Here is a 12,010-nt window from a genome sequence, read left to right as displayed (position 1 = left end):
GCCTTTCACTAAGCTTCCCAGTTTAACAAAATGTACAGAACATACGAATAAACCGATTTAGTTCACGCATAATCTAAATCGTAATTTTTTTCAGGTCCAGGTAGCTGCATTAGAAGTTCAAAATGTTCGAAAAGCCATCAGTCGATACGGCACTTTACCGAAGGGTGCAAGAATAGGAGCTTACTTAGAGTCGCTTCGACAAAACAGTAATACGACAAACGAAGAAGTCGTTGTACAAGCTGTAAATCCGGCACTGGAGCATTCCGATATCACGCCAAGATCTCTTTCTCCTCGAACTAATATCCGAACGCAGCCACAGATGATTCGAAGTAATTCTTCCAGTGGTGTAACGACTTTCCATGCCACTCATCCTCCCAGCTCTCCCACTTCGAATAAACTCTCTAGGAACAGGAATTTGGCTAGGAATAACAGCGCCGATGTTAGGAGTAGTTTGAGAAGTTTCAAAGTTTCTCAGAATAACTCATTTCGCGGAGGCAGCCCTTCGAGGTAGGATATAATCATTAATTTATTTATGGCAGGGCCTATTTTTACAAAATATCTAACAAATTCGGACGTTTGTACTGTAACAATAACTAATGATTATCAGCTAGATGTGAGGAAAAATATTTTTTTGAATGGCAAAGATAAGCCAATTATAAAAAATGAGAAATGAAAATTTCTGGTTTTTTCAACTTTCATTTGTAACTAAAGTTACTGAAGTTTTGACCTATAAGGACATTTCAAATCTTATATATATTAATGTCCTTATATGAGGAAACTGCAGTAATTTTAGTTACAAATGAAAGTGGTGAAAGTCATAGAAATTTTCATTTTTCATGATGATCTTCTCCCACGTAGTAAAAGGTACATCCATAAAATAGTCCGGTCATTATAGAATATTGAATTAACGAAAATTGCGACAGAGCTAAATTTTGGTGAAGACCTTTATTTTACCGTAAAAAATGAGGGCTTCAAAAGTTATTCTGGGTCAAAGGTCAAAACCGTGAGCTTTATCAAAAAAATACCTCAGACCAAAGTTGTAGTTCTCAAAATTCTCTACAAAAATGGTCTTTTTGATTTTTTCTGTAAGTTTCACCATTCCTGAGATATCGCAACTGTAAAAGTCACGTTATTTAACAGCATGAAGATTATTCGGGTCGGTAATGTTTATGGAGTGTAATTGTCAGTTTGACTTATTTTTGATACTTTAATCTGATTCATACTCGCCATAGTTTACTTCAACAATCATGTATTCTGTAATTTCTTCTTTGTCTTCTTCCTCTTCTTGCCGGATGTTCATAAATTGTTCAAATAATGGATGTATCAGTTGTCTCTTCATCAGCATCACATGAATCATCCTCTGTTGTACTCAACTCATTATTTAAACAAGAGTGACCTTGGCAATCGGTACACGCAGGTGAACACTGTAACCCTACTTTTCTACAGCCGCATTTGGCACTTCAAGACAAGATAGTTGTGTGCATATTACATAGAACGTGACTTTTACAATTGCGATATCTCAGGAACGGTGATACAGAAAAAATCATAAGGACCATTTTTGTAGAGAATTTTGAGATCTACAACTTTGATAAAACGTTGATAAAACTTACGCTTTTCGAGAAAAACTCAAAAAACCTGAAATGTTGACCTTTGACCCTGAATAACTTTTGAAGCGCTCATGGGACAGATTGGGACTTTCAAATTTTTATTTTTTATGGTAAAGTAAAGGTATTCACCAAAATTTAGCTCTGTCGCAATTTTCATAATTTCATTACTGTTTTCAGGTCTAAATTTACCGGACTAAAATAAGACAATTAATTACACTCCTGTCACAGTCATTTTAAATGACTTCAAAGAAAAATCAAAAAGTTCTAAACCCACATTGTAAATGTTTGCAAGTCTCAAAATTCTATCTATAGACTCATTCTGGCCATAGTTGGTATGATGAAATAGTACTTTGAATTAGTACTTATGATGCACTGTTTGGAACCTTTGGTGTAGTAATGAATATTACTGGAGTTTTTTCCCAACACCAAATCGTTATTTTTAACACCTCAATACGTGTTTCGATCACCAAGTGATCATCTTCAAAGAGGAAGATTAAACAAAAACAGTTTTAATTTTCCTCCAGTAATATTCTTTGAATTAGTGTAATATCTGATTATCATCTTCTATGAGCCAGAGTATTGAAGTTAGGAATGTCCAATATAATTTTTAATTATTCTCACCAATATGATGTTGTTAACACGAGGTCTGTTATTTTTCTGACTCAAGAGTACAATCAGTGTATGCCACTGTCAACATTTCAAGTGTTTGTGACTACTCAATTCCATGAAAATTTATTTCACTTCTTGAACAGACCTTGTATCTTGTTGTCTTGTTAGTTGGTTGGTTGGTAAGTGATAAACTTCTACATCACTCAACCGATCGTGTATAAGTAATTTTTCATAGAGGTTTATAGGCTATCAATTTTTCTGTAACTCGCCACTAGATGGCGCAGTAGAACAATTTTTTGAAAGCACTGTTTTATAACGCTGCGCACGCCTAATTTCGTTGATTCTGAATCTGTCAAAACATTGGAACAGCAGCGATACAGCAACATAGTACTAGTATAATATAATATTGCCTATTCTAAGCAGGTACCTTCTTCAACTTCACCAAGCGCTCTGTAGTAATTATTTAATTTTCCAAAATTTTATAAAATTTTTCATCATCAGGTCTGTGCAACCCACCTTGGCCGACTTGGAGTTCCCGCCTCCTCCTACGGATCTACCACCTCCCCCTGAGGAGTTTGACGGTTCGGGAATAGACCAAGTGGACTGTAGTACTTCTATAATGACGTCATCTCAAGAACTAAGGAAAAGGATAATACCCATCTCTCCGTTGACCACGAAGAAAATTACAAGGGAACCCGAAAACACAGAAGGTACTGATGTCAGTACCTTGCAACCTTCTGTGAAGGAAGCCAGCTCAAGATTTGGAGTCAGTCTGAAGAAACGAGAGCCGAGTACCGATAGTTGTAATAGCGCTAAAGAACAAAAGGAGGAAGGGAAGGAGAAAAGTCCACAACGAACCAGTCTGAGTCTTACTAGTCCTAGTCATGATGGCAAGAGTCCTATGAGTATTGATTCCGATGTTCCTGTGGTCGGTTCCCCTTTGGAACCCATGCCACCGCCGCCAAATTTGTGTGAAAATGGTGAGTCGGTTCTTTTTTCTGGCTATTCGAAAATGACATTTTCAAATTTAAACATGTGAAAATAGTATATTATTCAAGTAGTGAGAAATGTAGCCATTACTCATGAGAATTAAGTTCGTCGACGTTAGCTGAAAGCGACAATCGACTCCAAGAAATACAATACATGAACGTCAACTGCGGGGAGGCTGCAGCCGCCGTGTTCTGCGACTTCAGCAAAGCTTTTGATTGTGTTGATCATCAAATACTACTGGCTAAACTATACCATAATGGCTTCAGAGGAGTTGTATACAATTGGATAGAATCCTATCTAAAAAATCGCACACAAATAATTAAAACTTCATCCGTTTCTGATAAAGTAATAGTAGACTGTGGTGTACACAAGGGTCTATTCTGGGCCCCATGTTATACATGAATGATTTGATGAGAATAGATATCTCTGGTAAATTAACAAAGTTTGCAGATGACACCACTATTCTATGGCATGACAAACATACTATTGACCTGGAAAGAAAAATAAACTGCGATATGCAATAAATAAAAAGTTGGTGTGACTCAAACCTACTTGCTCTCAACGTTTCAAAAACCAATATATCATACTTCAGATGTGATCTTGGTAACATCGAACTGGATAAAGGTTACATAGTGAGCCGTAACAGCACTAAGTTCCTAGGGGTATTCATTGAAAATAACTTGAAATTTGTAGAGCATGCAATGAATTTAAATAAAAAACTGGCCTCTGGCTGATTTGCTGTAAAAATGATTTCGCAGGAATTGGGATACTCTGCTACATGCAGTAATTGAATCCCATCTCAGATACGGCTCCCCATTTTGGGGAGTATGCAATAATAATATCATGAAAAGCATCCGCAAAAAAGACCAGTTAGATACATTTCGAAAGCAAAGACGCGTGATCCATGCAAACCACTTTTTGTACTGCATAAACTACATACTGTTGTTGCCATATTCATAGCGGAGACAGTTTGTATGATCAAAAAACATCTGAATAAATTCAATACGCCTAATCGCTATCCTACACGCAAGCAAAACAGTATTAACTTACCCAAGCCGAACTCTACTTTAGTGAAGGACTCTATTATTTATAATGGTTTATAAAGATGTTCAGTCACTTACCTGATTTTTTAAGAGAAATTAACACATTCGATAATTTCAAAAAGGCTGTTTACTTCTTTCTGTGTAGTCGCCCGTATTATACTTTGGAAGAATTTTATGCGGATAGCTTTTAATCTAATTATTTTTTTATTTTATTTACTTATTTTTTCTCTTATTGTTAAGGATTTTCATACTATACCTATGTTGACTGACAAATTGTACCTTCTAGCATTTAGTGTTTTATTTATATAAGTACTTTGTCCACAAGAATTCCTTGTTCTTTATGACAATTGATTGATTGATAAGTCTTTTAAGGGAGTGATGGAAATTTTTCTTACTGTTAAAGTATGACTTTTGTTTACTCAGATAGATAGATTGATAGCATATTTGACCGCGTATATGTATAAAACACTTGTAGTAAATCTAAGAGATGGTTTAACATTTAAAATTCAATTTGAACCTATAAAAAATGAATTGCAACTAGCAATACAATATTAACAAATAATAATAATTTTTCAAATTATTTTAAAATAAATATCATACAAATCCCTTCACAAGAAAAGATGGCCAAATACCAGATCTCGAGTCAGGTGTATTTTCAAGAGTCTGAAAAGTTTAAAATAGAAGTGGATGAGTAAGTAAATATTTGAAAAAAATTTAATTTACCTACCTTAATTTTTGAACAATATGTAGCTATGTAAAAGTGTATCTCTAGCAGATAAACTGCTTCTCAAGAACCAGTTTACAAATCCCCAATCAGTGCCCTTTAATGCTCTATCAAAGGCATTGAATAAACTTGGAGCAAAAAAAAATTGTTAGAATGAATTGGACAACTCATTCAAGATTTTCTTAGAAACTTTCAAATATTCCTTATCCACCTCTTTCACGCTTGATATAACTAGTTATTCCGATAATTTTGTGGGTGGGTGTTTAGTCAACGATTATGGGAATCTTTATGGGTCCTGTCCTGAAAATTATTAAGTCTCTCTTTTATTGTCATTTACACGAGTCTCTTAAATCTGTTTTCTGGCAATTTTTCTCAATTTTGCTGATGAAAATTTATTTCTGTTGTCAGTTAACCAGGATTTTTAATGGGGTGAGTGTTTGGGGCTTTCGCTGAAGGCAATAGCAAAAAATTTGCAATGAACGTTTCAGATTTTAAATCAGTGTGAATAGTTTCAAAATTTGTCCCTTTTACAGCTGGTGTCTCTTGATATATCAAAACTGAATATGGAAAAATTTATTACAGATGCAGAACCCCTAGAAGCATCAGAAGACAATAAAACCTCCAAAGTGTTCAAAAACAAGCTTGTGATGAAAGAAATGGAACTCAAACTAGTAGCTGAAATAAAAGAGAGTCAGAACCTGAAGGAAAAAAATCTCAAAGAATCTCCTGTAGAACCCCTTTTGGCTGTGAGTGGTATCAGCCATGATCCTGTAGCTCAGTTAGTGACTGAACTGTCGCAGTCTCTCAATTTGGATAAAGACTCTGATAAAAATGTAGTAAGAAAAAACTCTCAAGGAACCATTACAACGAAACCCTCGGAAAATAATGGCGTGACGTATGTTTCCCAGCTCAAAAAAATCGACCTGAAAAAGCCAACTACCAAAGAAAAACCTGAAAACGACTCCTCTATGATAATTGATTTCAAGTCAAGATTACGGAAAGTTGAAAGTGATAAAAAAACTGACGATAACAGAAACGAAGACAACGAAACGGAAGTGAATAAGAGGGAAAGTACTGCAAGTTCAGACAGTGGGAACCTGAAAATTGACGAGGGAGATGATAAGCGAAAGAGCACGGGAAGTATCAGTAGTTTGAAAAAGTTGTGGGAACAGAAGGATAGTTCGGATGGCTATGGAAATATCCAGCTAAGTCCCAAGTTGTCAATCAAGAATAACAGAAATGAGGAAGTCACGGAAGGTTCGCCAGTCGAAACCTCTGATGAATCCGTTAAATTAGAACGAACTGCTAAAGGCGACAAGAAATGCTGGCCCCCTGTAACCGATGAAAAACCCGTCATACCTCTGAAGCCTCCCGTGAAAGCTCTGAAGCCGATAATGAGCCGACCTGCCGGCTCTGCTATTTACGCCACTCCTATGGCTACAAACACAAACTCAAAACCTCCCATAATGACTAAACCAACCAGTGTAGAGAACAAATCGTCCGATGAGGATTCCAAGTTGACTCCGAGCGATAAAAGTGGCAAAGACAATATTTTAGAAATATCGCAGACATTAGAGGCGACATTGAACAGCATCAAATCCAACGGGGCTGCCTCACCGGCAATTTGGTTGCAGATATCTGACAAAATAGGTATGCTCCACGGTTCCTGCATGGATTACGCCGACAGTGTGGTTCCGGCGCATACGAAATTCCACTTCAGAGAGTTACTGACGAGGTTGGAAAGCCAGGCCCGACAACTCAGGTCTGCGGGCTCTAGGAATTCCACCGAGAACGCACGATGCGTTAACGAGGTCAATAATACTATCAGGGACGTTGTGAATGTGGTTTTTAGATAGGCTGGACTCTTGACATTTTCCAATTTATCTTCTGATACATGTGTATTCGACTGTTAGGACCATTTCCTGTAATAATTTACTTTTAGGGTAAGTCGTGCATTTAGAAAGGTTCGAGTGTACGTTGAGGTGGTAGTTTGTTCGTTTTCATTTTGTATGGTTCGTTTATGACTTGTCAATTTTTGTCGATTGGAGATTCGTTATGAAATCAAAATTGACACGGGCTGTAGTTGTTGGTGATTCACAGATGTTTTCATGATGTGAATGTTCTCTCCTATTATTGAGGATCGAAAAGTGCAGTGAGACTAGAAAAAGTAGGCACTTGAAATGAAAAAGATCTTTTTGTTATGTCATGGTATGTTGTGATACCCAATAAAACATTTTTAGCTCGCCCCTGTCACTCCATACCTAACGGAAGAAATTACGGATTCTATAAAATGTTATGCCAAAAAATACAAAGCCCATAGAAGCTCACAAGTACCACCAGATGGCAGTACGATGTCGGTATTTAATGTGGTTACCAACAGAATGGGGAATGTTCCTCACTTTGGGGTTATTACAGCAAATGCAAGTTTGAACAAAATAAAGTTGAGTTTAATTCATGAGTTTTTCAAATTCACTTCGAAAAGTATTCAAATTGATGTTTCAAATGTTAGGTTTTAATTTTTAAAGGGATTTGTTTCTAATTCATATATTGGCAACAGCGCCTATATCAAGTTGAAATACTTTATATGTGCCTAGGCCTAGATATTCTACTTTAAGAAAGGAAAATTATCTTTATAAATCAACAATTAAGGCAAAATATAAATTGTAGTTCAATACCACCTCCACAAGCCACATAAACAACAGTTGTTTTGTTATTTATTTATATAGAGGAAGATAGGTTAAGTGCACAAAATGTCATATGTCACAGAATGTCTCGGAACTCGGAACATAAGTAAACAGAACAGCACGCCTCTGAAATGTCATATTTGTTTGCCTCAAACAGGTAACAGATTCATTGTCTTTTATTAGTAATAACCGATGTTGCCAAATGGTGAAATAGAAACGAATCCCTTCAAATGTTGAATGCATTATTTCATTCCTCTTCTTTAAGTATTCAAATATTTTTTTAAAGAAAAAGGTTGAAATGATAAGTTTAAAATGCGTTGTTTTAGAGCTCTTTTATGAAAACTACTTGATTTTCGTCAGGAGGAACATTTCCCATTGAGTAGCAGTCACTGACAACTAGTCGGCTGATCATATCGAAGTCGGAATGTTCGTCAAAATTGAATTAAATGACCGACTGATTGTCAGCGACTCTAGCCAGTTCTGTTGGTAACCACATCAAATATTGACAACTTACTGCCATAGCTCTCTGATGGTCAGAGTAGGTACTATTAATTTCAGGATATACTGAAAACGTACTTAAGAGCTTCTACGCGCTTTGTATTCATTGTTTATGCTTTCGTCCTTGTAAAATATCATTAATCAGCACATTTATCTTGTAATTGTTATTGAACAAAAGTAAGGAAGGGGGGTTTGCGTACTTTGGCATAAATTTCGTATCAAACATTTCTGAATTATTTTGTGTATGACAAAGTCAAGACTTCCTTTGGCCTGCCAAGATATCCCTAGTTTTATTGAACATCCAATAATAATTTAATAGTTTAATTCCTGACATTTCTTAAAATGTTTCATATTTGAAATATGAAGAGCGAATTACTAATTTTTTTCAATGGCAGGAACATTTATAGGAAAAATTAATAATTTTTCCTTCATATTCAATTTATTTCACTAACACACCTATTCAAAGTAGATAAAAAATATCTGATACTTGGCAGGTGAAGTTTGTATACCCTGCAGATGACTATCCTTTCCTAAAAAAATTACCTACCCGCACACTCTCTTTATATGAAGTCAGTTACGATGGACAATCAAAGTTCGTGGGAGTAATAATGAACACATAAAAATTTTTCTGACCTTTTAAAAATCATAGAGTTTATACGCAACATATTTTTGACATTCAGCCTAAATGAAATTCTGTAAAGCAATTTATTATCAAACAGTTTCTCATCTTCAGTGTCATTGCTTTTCGAGTTTGAAAGCCGTGGATTTTTGGAATTTCTTCCTGACGTTTCATGACTTACTGTCCGATGACTACTTTTTAGGCTTCGCACTTGAACCTGGAACATTAACAATCTTGCTGCCTGTTGTCCTGTTTGTTATTCCCGAATTCCTTAAAATGGGGTTCCATATTTGATTGAGGTTCACCGCTTCTTCTTTTCTGTTAAAATTCTCCATGTGTTTATGGATCTCTATTGTCTCCCGTACCAGTCGGCTATGGTATCCCTGGTTGGGGGCAATTAGTTCCGTGTTTTCAAACAAAATTCTGTGTTCTGCGTGTTCTGCCACAGCTGACTTGTCCGTTTGGCCCAGTCTGCAGTTCCTTTTATGCTCCTTTAGTCTTGTTCCCATGGATCGTTTGGTGGTTCCGATATACACCTTTCCTCACGTGCAAGGTATGCGATAGACCCCTGCTGCTGGTAATGGGTCTTTTTTGTCTTTAGCCGATCTGAGGCTTTGTTGTATCTTCCTCTTGGGTTTGAAGACTGTTTCGATGTCGTGTTTATCCAATAGTTTTCCAATTCTGTTCGTGACCCTAGGGATCAACGGTAGATATGCGCCTGCAACCATCTGACGCTTTTTTGCTTTCTGAACCATGGTGTCCTTTGGTTTCATGGCTTTTCTGGTCTCGGAGGTACTGTATCCATTCTATCTCAAGGTCACTTCAAGGTATTTCAGTTCTCTCTCCAGATGTTCTGGTTCACATATTCTCCGAGCCCGTTCCGTTAGACTGGAGATGACTCCTCTCAATATCAACCAAACTATCCACAGGAACAAGACTAAAGGAGTATAAAAGGAACTGCAGACTAGGCCAAACGGACAAGTCAGGCAGCAAGATTGTTAATGTTCCAGGTTCAAGTGCAGGTACGAGAACAGGTACAAATACAGGTACAAATTCAAGTGATTACCTGACAAGGCATAAACACGCTTTAAGAAGCCTAAAAGGTAGTCATCGGACAGCAAGTCATGATGGTTAAACCTCTGAAGAAGCTAGCTACTCACGCCAGCGAAACGTCAGGAAGAAATTCCAAAAATCCACGGCTTTCAAACTCGAAAAGCAATGACACTGAAAACCTCAGCCGTGAAAGTCTAAACCATTTTGTCAGTTTTTTCATCTGTTGCTCTTCTACTCTTTCCATATAAAATTCAGAGAATATTTAACACGACTGCTGCCATCAAACTTTTACCAGTTTTATCTATCAGGCCAAGCGAAAAATCAAAAAATGTCCACATGACGTATATTACTTCAAAATTGAGTTTGTGCTATCGAATAATCAACCGCTTTTTCAGAACAAGACATGTTGGAACACCAACTTCCACAACGTCACATCAGACAAACCTCAAAACTATAGTCTTATCTTTAGGAAGTGGGGATAGGAAATATTAAAAATGGTGAATTGAATGCTCTTAATGGGCCTGGTTCCTTTTATGAGCTTCATTTGGAAGCTCAAAGTGATTATTTTGGTTTATAACGCTCGTAGTTATGACCTGTTCTCGATAATTTGTTAAGACTTTGGAGCAAATCAAAGTATACAGCTGAATCAGTTAGTGGGAGATATATAGTCGAAATTTCAAGAATTTCTTGAAAGGCTATGAAATGAAAAAGTTCAGTTTAGTACATAAAAAATATGCTAGTCTTGTTTTTGTAATAAAGTTTTGATTCGAGGATGTGTGTGAATGATGAGTAGATTTAAGCGAAAATTGATACTGTAGAGATATTATCAAATAAGAATTTTGTACAATCCAAAGATTTTTAAAATTTGAAGTACGGAATTGTAATTGTTTTCTTGATTGATTTCACTTCATCTCTGTTATTTATGTACATAATTGTTTTTGTCCTTTTCGTATCTTATTTTAAGGTTAAATTATTCTTATTTAAATATCAAAAAAATCGTTTCTATTCAAAGAATTTTTGTTATTTGTAAACAACATGTTCTCCTAGGGACTATTAATCAACTATATTACGAACAATTTATGAATTGTTGGAAAACACCAGATATTTCTTATATAAAAATGCTTTATTAGTGTGTGTTTATAAACATTTAATTACAACGATATACTCAATATTTGTGCAAAAACAGTACTGTTCGGGAATATAGCTGCCAATGAGTGTTATTTTTTGGTTGTTCAAAATATATCGACCATCTTCGTAGTTGTAGAAATAAAGGTTTTATACTCCGCCAAATTTGAGCAGGTGGATTATTTGTAGAAATGTTTTCAGGCGTTCTGTATTCCTGTTGAACTAATCCCTTTTTTTCGGAGACTTGCTACAAATCCCTTTTTTTTTTTCTCAAATTCAAACCAAAACTGATTCCTGTTCAATTCTAATTCGAAAAATACACTTTTCTTAAGTTTCAAGTTGAAATACTGCTCAGTTTGAAAAAAAGCGTAAAAATTGTGCCATGTTTATACGTATGAAAATCAAATTCGTATTTTGTGGTTATACTCAATAAAAATTGAATTCTAAAGTACTTCCTGTCAGAGTACCTCTTTTTTCTTTTTGTGATTGGAGAGTGTACGACACAAGTCTTGCACTGTCAATAGAGTTAGCATTTTTTGTACTTGTGTAGCTGTTTTGATATTTTTTGTATATACCTTATATTTATATCTATGCTGCATTTTGTACAGGCTTCGTAATTAGGAAATAACAGACTGTATCTATTTAAAAATAAATTTGCTAATTTAAAGTATTTGGTGTTTTTATTCCACCCCATATTCTGGTTACCCAGCTTGGTTTGAGGTTTGTTATTTCCAATTGACCAAAATATTTCAATATCAAATATTGAAAGGGAGAACTAGAACATTCTTCTCGAAGTGTGTTATTTCCACCTTTTCGAATATATCCAAAAGTCTGTGGTGTAAGAGTTTTAAAAATTGTGAACAATGTTCATTTATGCAATGACTATTCGCCAAAGATGTGTTGGGCAAGACTAGACTTTTCCGGTCTCTGAAATCAATCCAAGATCTTTGAATATGCATATTCGAACAGACTGAACGTTTATTTGAATGAGAACAACATTATATCAAAAACCAATATGGTTTTCAGAATTCAAAGTCATCAACCGATGCGATTCATTC

General features: G+C 35.7%; 1 protein-coding gene across 7 annotated transcripts in view; it reads left to right on the top strand.

Moving 5' to 3' along the window:
* Abl (tyrosine-protein kinase Abl) overlaps window positions 1–11,622 on the top strand; it is a 61,726-nt gene extending 50,104 nt beyond the window's left edge. For 6 of the 7 annotated variants that reach the window (XM_023174557.2, XM_023174561.2, XM_023174560.2 and 3 more), the window contains 3 exons: window positions 95–507; window positions 2,718–3,196; window positions 5,556–11,622. In XM_023174557.2, the coding sequence (XP_023030325.2) occupies window positions 95–507; window positions 2,718–3,196; window positions 5,556–6,829 (2,166 nt within the window). In that variant the 3' untranslated portion in view covers window positions 6,830–11,622. The remainder of the gene's footprint in view (window positions 1–94; window positions 508–2,717; window positions 3,197–5,555) is intronic. The other variant, XR_002723926.2, reaches the window with a different exon arrangement.
* Window positions 11,623–12,010: the final 388 nt, after the last annotated feature.

Source organism: Leptinotarsa decemlineata, unplaced genomic scaffold (genome assembly GCF_025532065.1).
Source record: "Leptinotarsa decemlineata unplaced genomic scaffold, Ldec_3_MD MMD2_tig00000035_RagTag_RagTag, whole genome shotgun sequence".
In the NCBI taxonomy this organism is placed as follows: Eukaryota; Metazoa; Arthropoda; class Insecta; order Coleoptera; family Chrysomelidae; genus Leptinotarsa; species Leptinotarsa decemlineata.
Note: the sequence above shows the minus strand (reverse complement) of the source record. Positions and strands in the feature narration are given on the sequence as shown.